Raw genomic sequence first — 20,705 nt, forward strand, 5'->3', positions numbered from 1 at the left:
GTGAAAATATGTAGGTGAGCTAGTAAGAACATGAAAAGACAAGTAACAGATTTTAAGGAAGTATTTATGTCACGTGAATCTGACGAAATGCCTGTATCTAAACTCTATAGACAATTCTTCCAACATCATCAGTTACCCCAGTTTAGTAAATGTGCCTCAAGATCATATACAAGACTCACAAGACAAGACCAATGACAGCCCTCGCCAGATAGCTCAGCTGGTTAGACATTGTTTCCATACATCAAGGTTTTGGGTTCAATCCCCCATGATGGCATGAACAGGAATCAACCAATGAGTGCATAATAAGTGGAACAACAAATTCATGTTTCTATTTCTTCCTCTGACCCTTTCTCTCAAAAGTCAGTAGAATAGCTAAAACTTAGAAGATCTGTGAATGATCTTTAAACACCTGACGAGATGTTTGACATACAGGAAACGTGACTTTAGTTGACAGCTCCCACAGCACACCAATGTGAATGGATAAAATGTTTAATGATTGACATCAGCAAGGGTGGACAAGGATGTGGAGGACCTGGGAGCTCCTGCTTTGCTCACAGGAGTGTACAATGGTGCAGCCACTTTGGAAACAATTTTGTAGTTCCTTGTAAAGTGAAGAATAAACTGACTATACTTAGCCCCCCCCCACATCTCTCAAAAAAATGATAACATCTGTCAACATAAACATGTGTGTGCAAATTTTCACAGCCACATTATTTATAATTATCATAAACTGTCTATAGTAATGTCCACTAACTGGTGTGTGAACAAATAAAATGTGATATCTTCATTCCATAGAATACTACTCAGCAATCAAAAGGGCTGGATCACCACCGATACCATCAGAAACAGAGAATGTAACTCAGCTAAGTCAGGGGTAGTCAGCCTTTTTATACCCACTGCCCACTTCTGTATCTCTGTTAGTAGTAACACTTTCTAACTGCCCACCGATTCCACAGTAATAATGATTTATAAAGTAGGGAACTAACTTTACTTTATAAAATTTATAAAGCAGAGTTACAGCAAGTTAAAGCATATAATAATCATTACTTACCAAGTACTTTATGTTGGATTTTCGCTGTTTGGCAGAATAAATCTTTATAAAACAACTTACTATAGTTAAATCTATCTTTTAATTTATACTTCAGTTGCTTTGCTATTGCCCACCATGAAAGCTGGAACGCCCACTAGTGGGCGGTAGGAATCAGGTTGACTACCACTGACCTAAGTGAAAAATGCCAGGCTCAGAGATTACCCTGCAGCTAGCTGCCTGTAGTTACAGGTTGCCTGTATGAAATGGAGTCTCGTTTTCAAAATCTATTTTCTTTCATTCAAAGTAGGTAAACCTTTTCTATTAAGAATCGATAGCAGGATGACATCAGAGTAATGGCGGGGTAGGAAGCGATACCGATAAATCTCCCCCAAAACTCAACAAGATCTTCAACCAGAAACAGAAAAACCTATACTTGGAGCTTCCAGATGCTTCGCAATACACCCAAAGGTATGATTGAGTGAAAAATTGGCTAAATATATAACCAAACCCCGAAGGAAATAGGGAGTAAGAAATGCTCCGCCTTCCTCACTAACCTAAACAGGGCGGCTTTCTCTGGTAACTGTGAATATAGAAACTGAGGCGGGCAAAGGGGGTGAATACATCCAGGCCGCGACACAAACGGCCGAACCAGGCTGTGGCACGGAGATCCAAGCCGAGGAAAATCTGATCCTGTGGCAACCTGGGCAATACAAGCTAACACTCGCGCCAAACCCAAACAAAGAAAGACAAGCGGCGCGGCCATTTTACCCGGTCTCCTGGTTGGTGCGCAGTTAGTGGGCGAGAGATTTCTTCCTAGGCCCCGGGAGTCAGTGCCCGTGTTGCCTCACGGAGAGGCAGGGTCAGAGGCATTTCTGTGGGCCGAGGGCAGAGTCTCTGGGCAGCCCCAGTGCCCTGGGAAAGCCACGCACGGGAGGGAGTGAGAACTAATTCCAATGGTGGAGATTTTCCTTGCCGGAGGGTGTTTCACTCAGAGGGAAAGCGGCCGGCCTCATATCCTGGTTTGCGCGCGCAGATAAGGAGTGAGCGATTCCTCCGAGTGCCTCGGCAGTGCGCGCCCGTGTTATCGCACAGAGGGGGAGAGTCAGGGGCCTTTGTGTGGGCCAAAGCGGAATCTCGGGCTGCCCCAGCGCCTTGCAAAAGCCGCGCACGGGGACGGAGCGAGACTCAATTCCAACGCTGCAACTTTTCCCTGCGGTCGGGGGTTTCACTCAGAGCGTGAGACTGCTGGCCAGATATCCTGGTCGCAGACAGTGAGTGAGAGTTTCCTCCAAGTGCCCCGGAAGTGGGCACCCGCTTGTGTTACCGGACAGAGTGGCAGAGCCAGAGGTCTGTGAGTGGGTGGAAAGCCCGCCTGATTATGCTAGCAGCTCTGACTGACTGAGCTTTACCCAGAGCCCTGTGCTGAGTGGAAATAGAGTGGGGAGTTGCCAGCTCTTTGAGCCTCTAACTATCCAGGCAGAGGCAGCAGCAACCCCATAGCTGGATTATCAGGCTACTAATTGAGGAAGGAAAGACTAGGAGAAAGGCTCCAGGAACACGAACTCTCTCACTGTCAGAGCCTATAAATGCTAATGAGTTTCGACTGCCAACGAGACTAAAGCACAATACATGACATTGCCATAGAGACTTATCAACTGCAAACCTCCACCTGAGCGTGCCAAAGGGGCAAAACCCGGGGTACAGAGTCACTGACCAGGAAGAGGGAGAGAAAAGAAAAAGCAAGAAGATAACCTCTCAAAATCAAGAATAATCTGCAGACTTTATAACCTATCCCATTTTATTATATTTGTTCGTTTGTTTCTCTTATCTTCATTCTTGATACTTTTTTTTTCCTCCTCCAATTTGGCCGATTAACTCTCTACCGGTCTTACTCTCTCCTCTCCTTGAACTACACTACCCATAAGTGTTACATCTCCCATTATCTTTTCTCTTCTCTTCCTTTCTCTCAATGAGGGTTGCACTCCAAAACCCTTAACTCTCTCTCTCTCTCTCTCCTTTCTTTTTTCTTCTTTTAGTGGTTCCCTCTTTTTTTCTCTCTCTCTCTTTCTTTTCTCCCTCTATATTAGTTTCTTCCTTTCTCCTTTACATCTCCTCTCATTCAAACCTCAATAACAAACAAATTATCTTATCTGGGACTCAAACTTATGTTTGTGGCATTTTGTGGGGTTTTTACTTCACCTTTTTAACTCACTAGCAGTGCTCCCATCCCTGGCTCTCCATATTATCTAGTTCTTCTTCCACTAAATACAATAGTAATTTTTTAATTTGTCCCCCCATTTTTCCATTTTCCTCTTAATCCTCTCATCATAACTCTTAGACAACCAACACCTAAAAGTAAATCATTTTATTCTTGACCCAAATTTTTTCCTTATTTGCTTTTTGTGGGTCCATACGCTCTTTTTTTTTTTTTTTTCTTTTTTTGCCCCTTTATTACTTTTCCCCAATTCAGGCCCTACATCACAGGCATTGTTTGTTATAATTCACAGTCCACCACAAGATTTTCTCAAGAAAGAGGGGAGAGGAGAGGAGAGGAAAAAAGGAGGGGGGGAATAATTTCCTTTTTTTTTTTTTAATTTTTATTTTATTTTATTTTTCTTTATTTCATTATTAATTTTTTTAAAAAAACAACTCTTTTCGATTTTTTATTTTTATTATTATTTTTTTAAACTTTTTATACTTTATTAAATCTCATTAATACTATCAACAAAACCACCCTCAGATGCCACTAAGGAAGAGAAAATCGAATATCATGGATACAAAAGAAAGAGAGGTAACACAGCTAGATGAGGAAAAATCTATGGAGAAAAAATTTAATATATTGGAAACCTTGGAGCTAAATGACAGAGAATTCAAGATAGAAATCCTAAAAATCCTCCGAGATATACAAGAAAACACAGAAAGGCAATTTAGGGAGCTCAGAAAACAACTCAATGAACACAAAGAATATATGTCCAAGGAAATTGAAACTATAAAAACAAATCAAACAGAGATGAAAAACTCAATTCACGAGCTGAAAAACGAGGTAACAAGCTTAGCTAATAGAACAGGTCAGATAGAAGAGAGGATTAGTGAAATAGAAGACAAGCAACTTGAGGCACAACAGAGAGAAGAAGAAAGAGACTCAAAAATTAAAAAAAATGAGATAGCCCTACAAGAATTATCTGACTCCATCAAAAAGAATAACATAAGAATAATAGGTATATCAGAGGGAGAAGAGAGAGAAAATGGAATGGAGAACATACTCAAACAAATAATAGATGAGAACTTCCCAAGCCTGTGGAAAGAACTAAAGCCTCAAGTTCAAGAAGCAAACAGAACTCCGAGTTTTCTTAACCCCAACAAACCTACTCCAAGGCATATCATAATGAAATTGACACAAACCAACAGCAAAGAAAAAATTCTCAAGGCAGCCAGGGAAAAGAAGAATACAACATATAAAGGAAGGCCCATTAGATTATCATCAGATTTCTCAGCAGAAACTCTACAAGCTAGAAGAGAGTGGACCCCAATATTTAAAGTCCTGAAAGAGAGGAACTTTCAGCCATGAATACTATACCCATCAAAGCTATCCTTCAAATATGAAGGAGAAATAAAAACATTCACAGATACAGAAAAGATGAGGGAATTTATCATCAGAAAACCCCCACTCCAGGAATTAATAAAGGGGGTTCTCCAATCAGATACAAAGAACAAAAAAAAAACAGAGCTACAAGTAAAAGCTCCAAGAAGAACACAATAAAACCAAATTTAAACTGTGACAACAACAAAAAGAAAGAGGGGGAGAAGATGGAGATTAACAATAGCAAAGGATGATGGAGTGCAAAAGTACTCACAAAATAGTTCACTACAATGAACAGGGTAGGGACCCTTTTCATTACTCAAAGGTAACCACCATTGAAAAAACCACCACAGAAGCACATGAGATAAAAAAGATAGCAACAGAGGAAAGATGTATGGAATACAACCAAATATAAACAAAAGATAGAAAAACAAAAGAGAAGGATCAAACAAGACACAAAACTAACAGAAAGCAAGATATAAAATGGCAATAGGGAACTCACAAGTATCAATAATTACACTAAATGTAAACGGATTAAACTCACCAATAAAAAGGCACAGAGTAGCAGAATGGATTAAAAAAGAAAATCCAACTGTATGCTGCCTACAGGAAACTCATCTAAGTAACAAGGATAAAAACAAATTCAAAGTGAAAGGCTGGAAAACAATACTCCAAGCAAATAACATCCAAAAAAAAGCAGGTGTAGCAATACTCATATCGGATAATGCTGACTACAAGACAGGAAAAGTACTCAGAGACAAAAATGGCCATTTCATAATGGCTAAGGGGACACTGAATCAAGAAGACATAACAATTCTTAATATATATGCACCAAACCAAGGAGCACCAAAATATATAAGACAGCTACTTATTGATCTTAAAACAAAAACTGACAAAAATACAATCATACTTGGAGACCTCAATACACCGCTGATGGCTCTAGATCGGTCATCCAAACAGAGAATCAACAAAGACATAGTGGCCTTAAACAAAACACTAGAGCACCTGGATATGATAGACATCTACAGGACATTTCATCCCAAAGTGACTGAGTATACATTTTTCTCCAGTGTACATGGATCATTCTCAAGAATTGATCATATTTAGGGCCACAAAAACAACATCAGCAAATTCAGAAAAATTGAAGTTGTACCAAGCATATTTTCTGATCATAAAGCCTTGAAACTAGAATTCAACTGCAAAAAAGAGGAAAAAAATCCCACAAAAATGTGGAAACTAAACAACATACTTTTAAAAAATGAATGGATCAAAGAAGAAATAAGTGCAGAGATCAAAAGATATATACAGACTAATGAAAATGACAATACAACATATCAGAATCTATGGGATGCAGCAAAAGCAGTGATAAGAGGGAAGTTCATATCACTTCAGGCATATATGAACAAACAAGAGAGAGCCCAAGTGAACCACTTAACTTCCCACGTTAAGGAACTAGAAAAAGAAGAACAAAGACAACCCAAAACCAGCCGAAGAAAGGAGATAATAAAAATCAGAGCAGAAATAAATGAATTAGAGAACAGAAAAACTATAGAAAAAATTAATAAAACAAGGAGCTGGTTCTTTGAAAAGATCAACAAAATTGTCAAACCCTTGGCAAGACTTACCAAGGAAAAAAGAGAAAGAACTCATATAAACAAAATCCAAAATGAAAGAGGAGAAATCACCACGGACACCGTAGATATACAAAGAATTATTGTAGAATACTATGAAAAACTTTATGCCACTAAATTCAACAACCTAGAAGAAATGGATAAATTCCTAGAAAAATACAACCTTCCTAGACTGAGTCAAGAAGAAGCAGAAAGCCAAAACAGACCTATCAGTAGAGAAGAAATAGAAAAAACCATTAAAAACCTCCCCAAAAATAAAAGTCCAGGCCCTGACGGCTATACCAGCGAATTTTATCAAACATTCAAAGAAGACTTGGTTCCTATTCTACTGAAAGTCTTCCAAAAAATTGAAGAAGAAGCAATACTACCAAACACATTTTATGAGGCCAACATAACCCTCATACCAAAACCAGGCAAGGATGGCACAAAAAAAGAAAACTACAGACCAATACCTCTAATGAATACAGATGCTAAAATACTAAACAAAATACTAGCAAATCGAATACAACAACATATTAAAAAAATAATACATCAGATCAAGTGGGATTCATCCCATAATCTCAAGGATGGTTCAACATATGTAAAACGGTTAATGTAATACACCATATCAACAAAACAAAGAACAAAAACCACATGATCTTATCAATAGACGCAGAAAAGGCTTTCGATAAAATACAACACAATTTTATGTTTAAGACTCTCAACAAAATGGGTATAGAAGGAAAATATCTCAACATGATAAAGGCCATATATGATAAACCATCAGCTAACATCATAATAAATGGCACTAAACTGAAGGCTTTCCCCCTTAAATCAGGAACAAGACAGGGTTGTCCACTCTCTCCACTCTTATTTAATGTGGTACTAGAGGTTCTAGCCAGAGCAATCAGACAAGACAAAGAAATAAAAGGCATCCATATCGGAAAAGAAGAAGTAAAGGTATCACTTTTTGCAGATGATATGATCCTATACATCGAAAACCCCAAAGAATCCACAAAAAGACTACTAGAAACAATAAGCCAATACAGTAAGGTCGCAGGATACAAAATTAACATACAGAAGTCAATAGCCTTTCTATATGCCAACAATGAAACAACTGAGAAGGAACTCAAAAGAATAATCCCCTTCACGATTGCAATAAAAAAAATAAAATACTTAGGAATAAACATAACAAAGAATGTAAAGGACTTATGTAATGAAAACTATAAACCATTGTTAAGGGAAATCGAAAAAGATATAATGAGATGGAAGAATATACCTTGTTCTTGGCTAGGAAGAATAAATATAATCAAGATGGCTATATTACCCAAAGCAATATACAAATTTAATACAATTCCCATCAAACTTCCAATGACATTTTTTAAATAAATAGAGCAAAAAATCATCAGATTTATATGGAACTATAAAAAACCCCAAATAGCCAAAGCAATCCTAAAGAAAAAGAATGAAGCTGGGGGCATTTCAATACCTGACTTCAAACTATATTATAGGGCCACGACAATCAAAACAGCATGGTATTGGCAGAAAAATAGACAATCAGACCAATGGAACAGAATAGAAAGTCCAGAAATAAAACCACATATATATAGTCAAATAATTTTTGATAAAGGGGCCAACAACACACATGGAGAAAAGAAAGCCTCTTCAATAAATGGTGCTGGGAGAACTGGAAAGCCACATGCAAAAGAATGAAACTGGACTACAGTCTCTCCCCCTGTACAAAAATTAACTCAAAATGGATCAAAGATCTAAACATAAGACCTGAAACAATTAAGTACATAGAAGAAGACATAGGTACTCAACTCAGGGACCTGGGTTTTAAAGAGCATTTTATGAATTTGACTCCAATGGCAAGAGAAGTGAAGGCAAAAATTAATGAATGGGACTACATCAGACTAAGAAGTTTTTGCTCAGCAAGAGAAACTGATAACAAAATAAACAGAAAGCCAACTAAATGGGAAATGATTTTTTCAAACAACAGCTCAGATAAGGGCCTAATATCCAAAATATACAAAGAACTCATAAAACTCAACAACAAACAAACAAACAATCCAATAAAAAAATGGGAAGAGGATATGAATAGACACTTCTCCCAGAAAGAAATACAAATGGCCAACAGATATATGAAAAGATGCTCATCTTCTTTAGCTATTAGAGAAATGCAAATCAAAACGGCAATGAGATACCACCTCACACCTGTTCGATTAGCTGTTATTAGCAAGTCAGGTAATAGCAAATGTTGGAGAGGCTGTGGAGAAAAAGGAACCCTCATACACTGTTGGTGGGAATGTAAAGTAGTACAACCATTATGGAAGAAAGTATGGTGGTTCCTCAAAAAACTGAAAATAGAACTACCTTATGACCCAGCAATCCCTCTACTGGGTATATATCCCAAAAACTCAGAAACATTGATACGTAAAGACACATGCAGCCCCATGTTTATTGCAGCATTGTTCACAGTGGCCAGGACATGGAAACAACCAAAAAGCCCATCAATAGATGACTGGATAAAGAAGATGTGGCACATATACACTATGGAATACTACTCAGCCATAAGAAATGATGACATTGGAACACTTACAGCAAAATGGTGGGATCTTGATAACATGATAAGAAGCGAAATAAGTAAATCAGAAAAAACCAGGAACTGTATTATTCCATACGTAGGTGAGACATAATAGTGAAACTAAGAGACATTGATAAGAGTGTGGTGGTTATGGGGGGGAGGGGGGAATGGGAGAGGGAGAGGTGGTGGGGAGGGGCACAAAGAAAACAAGATAGGTGACAGAGGACAATCTGACTTTGGGTGGTGGGTATGCAACATAATTGAATGACAAGATAACCTGGACTTGTTATCTTTGAATATATGTATCCTGATTTATTGATGTCACCCCATTAAAAAATAAAATTATTAAAAAAAAAAGAAATAAAAAAAAAAAAAGAATCGATAGCAAGTGCCATTGTTTTTCTAGGTCACAATGTCTCTGTTGTAGGCTGGGGGCACTCAATAAGGGATGATGGGGCTGTGTTCCTTTAGAGTCCTGTTTAAAAAGAGGAATGGCTGCAGCAGACCCCGGCTCTGACTTCCGTTTATGTGTATTCAGAAAGCTACATCTCTCACACACATGACCAAGGTCAAAGGAACATGCTCTTTACCATATTGATTTCTCTCTGAATCAACAGTTTGTGATTCTTAATAATGCTAGATACTCAAAACCGAACAGTAAGCCAAAGTCTTCCTGGATATTGGTCTGAAAGATTTGAAAACACAATAACAAACTGGTTAGGATATTTTTTAAAAGTTTTAGTAAAACACTTTCAAATGCCACATGGCCCTTGAATTTAGAAGCTAATGATTAGAGGCATGTAAATTGCAGAACTGAGTTGAGATTTATGATAGAAAATGTGGTTTTCTTCTGTTTTCCATTTGTCTGTGTTGTGGTGCTGCCCACCCGCCGCCTCCCAACTCCCGCAGAGAAGTGGACCTATACATGGGCTACACCATCCACAACATCTTGTGCATGTCCATCGTGAGCCGGGGCAGAGTGATTGGCGTGGTGCAGATGGTGAACAAGGTCAGTGACAGTGCCTTCTCCAAGACCGACGAGAACAACTTCAAAATGTTTGTCATCTTCTGTGCCCTCGCCTGACACTGTGCCAACATAAGAGCAGCTCCTGGTGACCCATACCATGGGGTGTTAGTGTCCTACCTTTCCAATTAAGTAGTGTGAGGTTTCCTCTGTCCCCATTTAAGTGTCTTCCATAAACCAGAAACAGTGATTCCCAGTGGCTTGTATTTTAGGGAAAGCTTTAAAATGCCTTGAAAGAAATAGAATCTCCTAATATTTTGCCATTATTTTATGGTGTGAATGTGGATTTTTTTTGTGTTTTTTTGTTTGTTGTTTTTGGGTTTTTTTTTTGTATTTTTCTGAAGTTGGAAATGGGGAGGCAGTCGGACAGACTCCCGCATGCACCCTACCGGGATTCACCTGGCATGCCCACCAGGGGGCGATACTCTGCCCATCTGGGCCATCACTCTGTTGCAACCAGAGCCATTCTAGCGCCTGAGGCAGAGGCCATAGAGCCATCCTCAGCGCCCAGGCCAACTTTGCTCCAAAGGAGCCTTGGCTGCAGGAGGGGACGAGAGAGAAAAAAAGAAAGGAGAGAAGGGATGACGTCAGCATAATGGTGTGGTAGGAAGCAATACCGATAAATCTCCCCCAAAACTCAACAAGATCTTCAACAAGAAACAGAAAAACCAATCCTTGGAGCCTCCAGATGTTTCGCAATACACCCGAAGGTATGGTCGAGCGAAAAATTGGCTAAATATATAATCAAACACCGAAGGAAATAGGGAGTAAGAAATGCTTTGCTTTCCTCACTAACCATAACAGGGCGGCTTTCACTGGGAACTGAGAATATAGAAACTGAGGCGGGTAACGGGGGTGAATAGATCCAGGCCGCGGCACGAACGGCCTAACCAGGCTGTAGCACAAAGATCCAAGCTGAGGAAAAACTGCCTGTGGCAACCCAGTCAATACAAGCTAAGACTCGTGACAAACCCAGGCAAAGAAAGACAAGTGGGGCAGCCATTTTCCCCAATCTCCTGGTCAGCGCACGCAGATAGTGGGCAAGAGATTCCTCCGACTGCCTCAGCAGTGGGCACTCGTGTTATCCCACAGAGGGGCAGAGTCAGGGTCCTTTGTGTGGGCTGAGAGCAGAATCTCTGGGCTGCCCCAGTGCCCTGAGGGAGCCACGCACAGGGAGGGAGTGAGAGCCAATTCCAATGCTGCAACTTTTCCTTGTGGGCAGGGGATTCACTCAGAGTGTGCGACTGCCGGCCTGATATCCTGGTCTGCGCGCGCAGATAGTGAGCGAGAGTTTCCTCCAAGCACCCCAGGAGTGGGTGCCCACCTATGTTACCGGACAGAGTGGCAGAGCCAGAGGTCTTTGAGTGGGCGGAAGCCCGCCTGATTATGCTAGCAGCTCTGACTGACTGAGCCTTACCCAGAGCCCTGTGCTGAGTGGGAATTGAGTGGGGATTGGCCAGCTCTTTGAGCCTCTAACTATCCAGGCAGAGGCAGCAGCAACCCCATAGCTGGATTATCAGGCTACTAAGTGAGGAAGGAAAGACTAGGAGAGAGGCTCCAGGAACACGAACTCTCTCACTGTCAGAGCCTATAAATGCTAATGAGCCTCGATTGCCAATGAGACTGAAGCACAATACATGACATCGCCATAGAGACTTATCAACTGCAAACCTCTACCTGAGCATGCCAAACAGGCAGAACCCAGGGTACAGAATCACCACCAGGAAGAGGGAGAGAAAAGAAAAAGCAAGAAGATAGCCTCTCAAAATCAAGAATAATCCTCAGACTTTATAACCTATCCCATTTTATTATATTTGTTTGTTTCTTTCTGTTATCTTCATTCTTGATTTCTTTTCCCTTTTTTCCTCCTCCAATTTGGTCATTTAACTCTCTGCCAGTCTTACTCTCTCCTCTCCTTGAACTACACTACCCATAAGTGTTACATCTCCCATTATCTTTTCTTTCCTCTTCCTTTCTCTCTATGAGGGTTGCACTCCAAAACCCTTCACTCTCTCTCTCTCTGTCCTCTTTTTTCTTTAGTAGTACCCTCTTTTTTTTCTCTCTCTCTCTCTTTCTTTTCTACCTCTATATTAGTTTCTTCTTTTCTCTTTTATGTCTCCTCTCATTCAAACCTCAATAATGAACAAATTATCTTATCTGGGACTCAAACTTATGTTTGTGGATTTTGGGGGGTCTTTAATTCACCTTTTTAACTCACTAGCAGTGCTCCCATCCCTGGCTCTCCATTTTACCTAGTTCTTGTTCCACTAAAAACAATAGTAATTTTTTAATTTTTCCCCCCATTTTCCTGTTTCCCTCTTATTCCTCTCATCATAACTCTTAGTCAACCAACACCTAAAAGCAAATCATTTTATTCTTGACCCAATTTTTTTTTCTTATTTGCTTTTTGTGGGTCCATACCCCCCTTTTTTTGTTTGTTTGTTTGTTTTTTGCCCCTTTATTACTTCTCCCCAATTCAGGCCCTTCAGTACAGGCAGTGTTTGTTCTATTTAGTACAATATAACTCACAGTTCACCACAAGATGTTCTCAAGAAAAAGGGGAGAGGAGAGGAGAGGAAAAAAGAAGGGGGGAATAATTTCCTTTTTTTAAATTTTTTATTTTATTTTATTTTTCTTTATTTAATTATTTTTTTAAAAAACTCTTCCATTTTTTTACTATTATTTGTTTTCACTTTTTATTCTTTATTAAATCTCATTAATACTATCAACAAAACCACCCTCAGATGCCATTAAAGAAGAGAAAATCAAATATCATGGATACAAAAGAAATAGAGGTAACACAGATAGATGAGAAAAAATCTATGGAGAAAAAATTTAATATATTGAAAACCTTGGAGTTAAATGACAGAGAATTTAAAATAGAAATCCTAAAAATACTCAGAGATATACAAGAAAACACAGAAAGACAATTTAGGGAGCTCAGAAAACAACTCAATGAACACAAAGAATATATTTCCAAGGAAATTGAAACTATAAAAATAAATCAAACAGAGATGAAAAACTCAATTCACAAGCTGAAAAATGAGGTAACAAGCTTAGCTAATAGAACAGGCCAGATAGAAGGTAGGATTAGTGAAATAGAAGACAAGCAACTTGAGGCACAACAGAGAGAAGAAGAAAGAGACTCAAAAAATTTTAAAAATGAGATAGCCCTACAGGAATTCTCTGACTCCATCAAAAAGAATAACATGAGAGACAAGATGGCACTGGAGTAGGTGGACGTACCAACATCTACCTCCCAGAACCAAAGTGGAATACAAACTAATTTTTGGAACTATCATCTGGAAAAACCAACATTGGACTAAACTAAGAGGACTCTTCAACCAAGGAACACTGAAGAAGCCACACCGAGACTGGTAGGAAAAGTGGAAATGCGGAGAGGGCTGCCCAGCTCCCCCGAGTGAACGGCAGCAGGGAGAGACTCGCGTGGCGGGAAGTGAGTTTAGCAGAGGGGGAAGGGTCCTGAGCCCCAGGAACAAATCCCCAGCCTACAGCCCCAGAGCACAGAAGAGGTGTAAGGACAGTATTTAGCTGGAAATAAGTCAGGATACTGTTTGTGCGAAAGAGTCTGATTTCTCAGCCCCAGGATCCTTCTTAAAGGAACCACGCAGAACATCTCTCTCACAAACACTCACCCGGGGCTCCTGGGGATGGAGGGAGAGGGGAGAGGACCAGAGTGACAGGAAGAGAGTATAATCTGGGAGGCACAGGGAAAAACATTTTGGGAGATAGCCACCCTAACCTCTGGGACGAGTCACTCCCCAAAGCTGAAGTGAATATTTCCCCTGGAAACAGCAATACAAGCAAAGAGAAGCAGGAAAGCAGCCAAACAAGCTACCCTGCAGCACTCAGAGCAGAGTTGTATAGAAGGAGGGAGCTTTTGGGTCTACAGCAGTGAGCCTTAGGGTCCGAGCTGCAACGCCCCCACCCACGCAGCCGAGGGCTCGCCGGAGGGCCGGCAGCAGTGGGAGACAAAAGCAAAGTTCTGCTGGCAGGGGTGGAAGCCAGCTGGCCACCACTGGGCTCAGGTGTGAGATCAATCTTGCCTGGCTGGGAGAAAGGGGCATGCAAAAGTGGTCAAACTCAGCTGCCGGCAGCCTGTAATCCAGCCTGCGGGAGAAGGGCGGAAACCCTGGAAAGGGTGCAGTCAAGCCCCGGGGCAAGGGCAGAGGAGCACAGCCTTGCCCTCCCCATGCAACCCAGGCTTGCAGTCTGACTTGGTTGCTGGCTCCTTCCATGGGGGTGGGGCCAAAAGCCCAGAAGAGGTGGAGTTCCCCTACTGAGCTGAGCTTGGGCACGCATTCCTGCCCAGTGGTAGAGCTAAGGCTAGCAGCGTTCCTTAAGTGGGCTCCTCCTGCAAGGGCAGGGCGAAAGCCCGGAAACAGGTGGAGACACACAGCTGAGCAAATGTGCTCACCAGTGCCCTCAGGACCGAGCATAACGTCACACATGGGGGCGGGGCAAAGGCCAAGGCCGCCAACCCTTGTGCACCCGAGCACGTGCTCACAGCCACTCCCGTGAAGAGAAAATGCGGAGGCAGAGAAATACAACACAAATAAACCAAGAGAAATCCCCAGAAAAGGACCTAAGTAAATCAGATATAACCAAATTACCAGATACAGAGTTTAAAATAACAATTGTTAGGATGCTCAAAGATATTAGAACAACCATAGATGGCCATTATGAAAACCTAAATAAAGAGATAACAAATATAAAAAAGGACATTGAAATAATAAAAAATCAGTCAGAAATGACAAATACAATATCTGAAATAAAGAATACAATGGAAGGAATTAAAAGCAGGATGGATGAAGCAGAGAATTAAATCAGTGAGTTAGAGGACATGATAAATAAAGGCACAGAAGCAGAGCAGAAAAAAGAAAAGAGACTCAAAAAGTCTGAGGAAACTCTAAGAGAGCTCTGTGACAACATGAAGAGAAACAACACCGCATCATAGGGGTTCCTGAAGAAGAAGAGAAAGAACAAGGAATAGAGACTTTGTTCAAACAAATCATAGCAGAAAACTTCCCCCAATTAAGGCAGGAAAACATTGCATATGTTCAGGAAGCACAGAGAACTCCATTAAGGAAAACCCCAAAGAAACCAACACCAAGACACATCATAATTAAAATACCAAAGCTAAGTGATAAAGAGAAAATACTAAAAGCTGCTAGAGAAAAAAAGACTATCACATACAAAGGAGCCCCCATAAGGATGACTTCTCACTTCTCAACAGAAACACTTGAGGCCACAAGGGAATGGCAAGAAATATTCAAAGTAATGCAGAACAAGAACCCACAACCAAGAATACTTTATCCAGCAAAGCTATCATTTAAAATTGAAGGAGAAATAAAAAGCTTTACAGACAAAAAAAAAAACCTCAAGGAATTCACTGCAACCAAACCAAGGCTGCAAGAAATGCTAAGGGACCTGTTGTAAATAGATCAAAGGAAAAAAAGAATACAAGAAAAGAGGAATACAGTTTTAAAGAAAAAAAATGGCAATAAACAATTACATATCAGTAATAACCTTAAATGTTAATGGACTAAATAATCCGATCAAAAGACATAGGGTAGCTGCGTGGATAAGAAAACAGGACCCATACATATGCTGTCTACAAGAGACACACCTTAAATCAAAAGATGCACACAGACTAAAGATAAAAGGATGGAAAAAAATATTTTATGCAAATGGAAATGAAAAAAAAGCTGGGGTAGCAATAATTATATCAGACAAAATGGACCTTAAAACAAAGACCATAGTTAGAGATAAAGAAGATCACTACATAATGATAAAAGGAACAATCAAACAGGAAGATATAACTATTATAAATATCTACACACCTAATATAGGAGCACCTAAATATATAAAGCAGATTTTGATGGACTTAAAGGGCGAGATCAACAGCAATACTATAATAGTAGAGGATTTCAATACCCCATTAACATCACTAGATAGATCCTCAAGAAAGAAAATTAACAAAGAAACAGCAGACTTAAAGGACATATTAGATCAACTCTATTTAATAGATATCTTCAGAACCTTTCACCCTAAAACAGCAGCATATACTTTCTTTTCAAGGGCTCATGGTACATTCTCTAGAATACACCACATCTTAGGGTACAAAAGTGGTCTCAACAAATTTAAGAAGATTGAAATCATATCGAGCACTTTCTCTGATGACAATGGCATTAAACTAGAAATCAACCACAATAGAAAAATTGAAAAACATTTAAACACTTGGAAACTAAATAGCATATTATTAAATAATGAATGGGTTAACATTGAGATCAAAGAAGAAATTTAAAAATTCCTAGAAACAAACGATAATGAGCATACATTAACTCAAAATTCATGGGACACAGCAAAAGCAGTCCTGAGAGGGAAGTTTATAGCATTACAGGCATACCTCAAGAAGATAGAAAAAGCTCAAATAAACAACTTAACCCTGCATCTAAAAGAACTAGGAAAAGAACAGCAAGTAAATCCCAGAGCTAGTAGAAGGAAGGAAATAATAAAGATCAGAGCAGAAATAAATGACATAGAGGCTAAAGAAACAATACAGAGGATCAATGAAACCAGGAGCTGGTTCTTTGAAAAGGTAAACAAGATCGATGAACCTTTAATGAGACTCATCAAGAAAAAAAGAGAAAGGATTAAAATAAATAAAATTAGAAACGAGAGTGGAGAAATAACAACTGAAACAACAGAAATACAAAATATTGTAAGAAAATACTATAAAGAACTGTACACCAAAAAAAACTAGACAACCTAGATAAAATGGACAAATTCCTTGAATCATATAATCTTCCAAAAATCAATCTGGAAGAATCAGAAAATCTAAACAGACCAATTACAACAAATGAGATTGAAACAGCTATCAAGAAACTCCCAAAAAAGAAAAGTCCTGGGCCTGATGGCTTCACAAGTGAATTCTACCAAATATTCAAAGAAGAACTAACTCCTATCCTTCTCAAGCTATTTCAAAAAATTCAAGAGGAAAGTAGACGTCCAAACTCCTTTTATACGGCAAGCATCATTCTGATTCCAAAACCAGGCAAAGACAACACAAAAAAAGAAAATTATAGGCCAATATCCCTGATGAACTTAGATGCAAAAATCCTCAACAAAATATTAGCAAACCGGATCCAGCAATGTATGAAAAAAATCATACACCATGATCAAGTGGGATTTATTCTTGGGAGGCAAGGCTAGTACAATATTCGCAAATCAATCAATGTGATTCATCACATAAACAAAACAAAGGAGAAAAACCACATGATAATTTCAATAGATGCAGAAAAAGCATTTGATAAAATCCAGCACCCATTCATGATCAAAACTCTCAGCAAAGTGGAAATACAGGGAACATACCTCAACATGATAAAGGCCATCTATGAGAAACCCACAGCCAACATCATACTCAATGGGCAAAAATTAAAAGCAATCCCCTTAAGATCAGGAACAAGGCAGGGGTGCCCCCTTTCACCACTCTTATTAAACATAGTTCTGGAAGTCCTAGCCACAGCAATCAGACAAGAAAAAGAAATAAAACGCATCCAAATTGGAAAAGAAGAAGTAAAACTATCATTATTTGCAGACGATATGATATTGTACATAGAAAACCCTAAAGTCTCAGTCAAAAAACTACTAGACCTGATAAATAAATTCGGCAATGTGGCAGGATATAAAATCAATATTCATAAATCAGAGGCATTTTTATACACTAATAATGAACTGTCAGAAAGAGAACTCAAGGAATCAATCCATTTTACCATTACAACCAAAAAAATAAAGTACCTAGGAATAAATCTAACCAAGGAGATTAAAGACTTGTACTCAGAAAATTATAAAACATTGATAAAGAAATCAGGGAAGATACGAATAAGTGGAGGCATATACCATGCTCATGGTTAGGAAGAATAAACATCATTAAAATGTCTATATTACCCAAAGCAATCTATAAATTCAATGCAATACTGATTAAAATACCAATGAGTTACTTCAAAGATATAGAACACATATTCCAAAAATTTATATGGAACCAAAAGAGAACACGAATAGCCTCAGCAATCTTGAAAAGGAAGAATAAAGCAGGAGGGATCACACTTCTGGATATTAAGTTATATTATAAGGCCATTGTACTCAAAACAGCATGGTACTGGCATAAGAACAGGCACATAGATCAATGGAACAGAACAGAGAACCCAGAAATAAACCCACAGCTCTATGGACAACTGATATTTGACAGAGGTAAGGAAATACAATGAAGTAAAGATAGGCTCTTCAACAAATGGTGTTGGGAAAATTGGACAGCTACCTGCAAAAAAATGAAACTAGACTACCAACGTACACCACTCACAAAAATAAACTTGAAATGGATAAAAGACTTAAATGTAAGCCGTGAAACCATAAGCATCTTAGAAGAAAACATAGGCAGTAAGCTCTCTGACATCTCTTGCAGCAATATATTTGCTGATTTGTCTCCACAGGCAAGTGAAATAAAAGACAGGATAAACAAATGGGACTTTATCACACTAAAAAGCTTCTGCACAGCTAAAGACAATAAGAACAGAATAAAAAGACAAACTACACAATGGGAGAACATATTTGACATTGCGTCTGATAAGGGGTTAATAACCGAAATTTATAAAGAACTTGTAAAACATAATACCAGGAAGACAAACAATCCAATCCAAAAATGGGCAAATTAAATGAATAGACACATCTCCAAAGAGGACACACAGATGGCCAAAAGGCATAAGAAAACATGTTCAAGATCACTATTGATTAGAGAAATGCAAATTAAAACCACAATGAGATACCATCTCACACCAGTCAGAATGGCGCTCATCAATAAAACAACACAGAATAAGTGCTGGCGAGGATGTGGAGAAAAGGGAACCCTCCTGCACTGCTGGTGGGAATGCAGACTGGTGCAGCCACTGTGGAAAACAGTATGAAGATTCCTCAAGAAATTAAAAATTGAAGTGCCTTTTGACCCAGCTCTACCGCTGTTAGAAGTATACCCCAAGAACACCATAGCACTGTTTGGAAAGAAGAAATGCACCCCATGTATATGGCAGCATTGTTCACAATAGCAAACATCTGGAAACAGCCCAAGTGTCCATCAGAGGACGAGAGGATTAAAAAGCTTTGGTGTATATATATATATATATATATATATATATATATATATATATATACATACTATGGAATACTACTCAGCCATAAGAAATGATGACATAGGATCTTTTACAACAACATGGATGGGCCTTGATAACATTATACTGAGCGAAAGAAGTAAATCAGAAAAAACTAAGAACTATATGATTCCATACATAGGTGGGACATAAAGATGAGACTGAAAGACATGGACAACAGGGTTGGGGTTACAGTGTGGGGGGAGGAGAGGGAGGGGTTGGGGGAGGGGAGGGGCACAAAGATCATGGCTTTTCAGCATTTGCCATATTCTCCCTTTAATTTATAGACAGACAGCAAATATTTACTTATGGTGTTTCCACTATAAAGACTGCTGTCTTAGGGACAAATGTTGATGAACTATTTCAGCAGTTCCTCCTTCTCCAAAGACTTATATGTCAACATAGAGCTCCATGTTTCATAGGACATACTCAAGCTCACTCCATGCTCCCTGGAGCTTTAACACAAAGGAATGCACTTTTTTTTTTACTCTTTTCTTTTTTGTCTGTTTGTTTTTTGTTGTATTTTTTCTTTTATTTATTGTTTTTTGTATTTTTCTGAAGATGGAAATGGGGTGGCGGTCAGACAGACTCCCACATGCATCTGACTGGGATCCACCTGGCATGCCTACCAGGGGGGAATGCTCTGCCCATCTAAGGTGTTGCTCTGTTGCAACCTGGGCCATTCTGGCAACTGAGGCAGAGGCCATGGGGCCATCCTTAGTGCACGGGGTGGCTTTGCTCTGATGGAGCCTTGGCTGTGGGAGGGGAAGAGAGAGGCAGAGAGGAGGGAGAGAGGGAAAGGTGGAGAGGTAGATGGGCACTTCTTCTGTGTGCTCTGGCTCAGGAATTCTGCACGCCAGGCCGATGCTCTACCGCTGAGCCAACCGGCCAGGGCCTAGGAATGCCCGTGTTGATCAAGCTACCCAAAAGAAAATTATATGGAGCAACCATGACAGACTGAGCAAGTCAGTCTCATACTATTTGTCACCAGAACGCTGCAGCCCAGTATAAACAGTTTTAACTTTCTCGGGAAGCAGCACGGCAGATTGGGAAATCCTGTCCAAGGGGTCCTATACTGCCCCCGATTTGGAGTTAACCCTCAAGGACCCCTACCAGGACAACTTTGGCAGATGGATGTTACTCATATACCTTCATTTGGCAAACAGTCGTATGTCCACATTACAGTGGCTTCATATTTTGGATCTATAGTAACCTCTGTCAGAACAGGAGAGGCTGCTAAGCATGTTATAGCTCATGGTCTGTATGTATTTTTCTATTATTGGATTTCCTAAACTGGCTTAACTGAAAATGCTCCTGCATATGGAGCAAAAGCATTTACTGTATTTTGTCTTGCTTACAATCTTTAAAGTTAAGGTATTATAAAATTGTACTCAGCAAACATTTTAAGGTCAATTTAAAAAAAAATTTTAAAGGGGGTAGTCATATCTTGGAACTCCTACGGGTCTACCATATCATGCTTTTTACTTAAAAAAAATTTTTTTTACATTTCTTTTGAAGGCTGATGAATAGGAGATACCAAATCTTTTTCGCCTGCAAACTATTACCTTCTTTATTAGATCCAGCTAATAACACTGTTTTGTCTTTTTCCAAATAGCCCCAGATATATGGAAAAGATTTATGTAGGTGGAT

General features: G+C 39.4%; 1 protein-coding gene across 1 annotated transcript in view; it reads left to right on the forward strand.

The window, feature by feature from the left end:
* Positions 1-20,705, forward strand: part of LOC136386927 (cAMP and cAMP-inhibited cGMP 3',5'-cyclic phosphodiesterase 10A-like) — a 113,654-nt gene that overhangs the window by 42,976 nt on the left and 49,973 nt on the right. The window contains 1 exon segment of the mRNA XM_066358041.1: positions 9,717-9,909. Coding sequence (XP_066214138.1) covers positions 9,717-9,909 — 193 coding nt within the window.

The sequence above is a fragment of the Saccopteryx leptura genome, unplaced genomic scaffold (assembly GCF_036850995.1).
Source record: "Saccopteryx leptura isolate mSacLep1 unplaced genomic scaffold, mSacLep1_pri_phased_curated manual_scaffold_21, whole genome shotgun sequence".
NCBI classification, from domain to species: domain Eukaryota; kingdom Metazoa; phylum Chordata; class Mammalia; order Chiroptera; family Emballonuridae; genus Saccopteryx; species Saccopteryx leptura.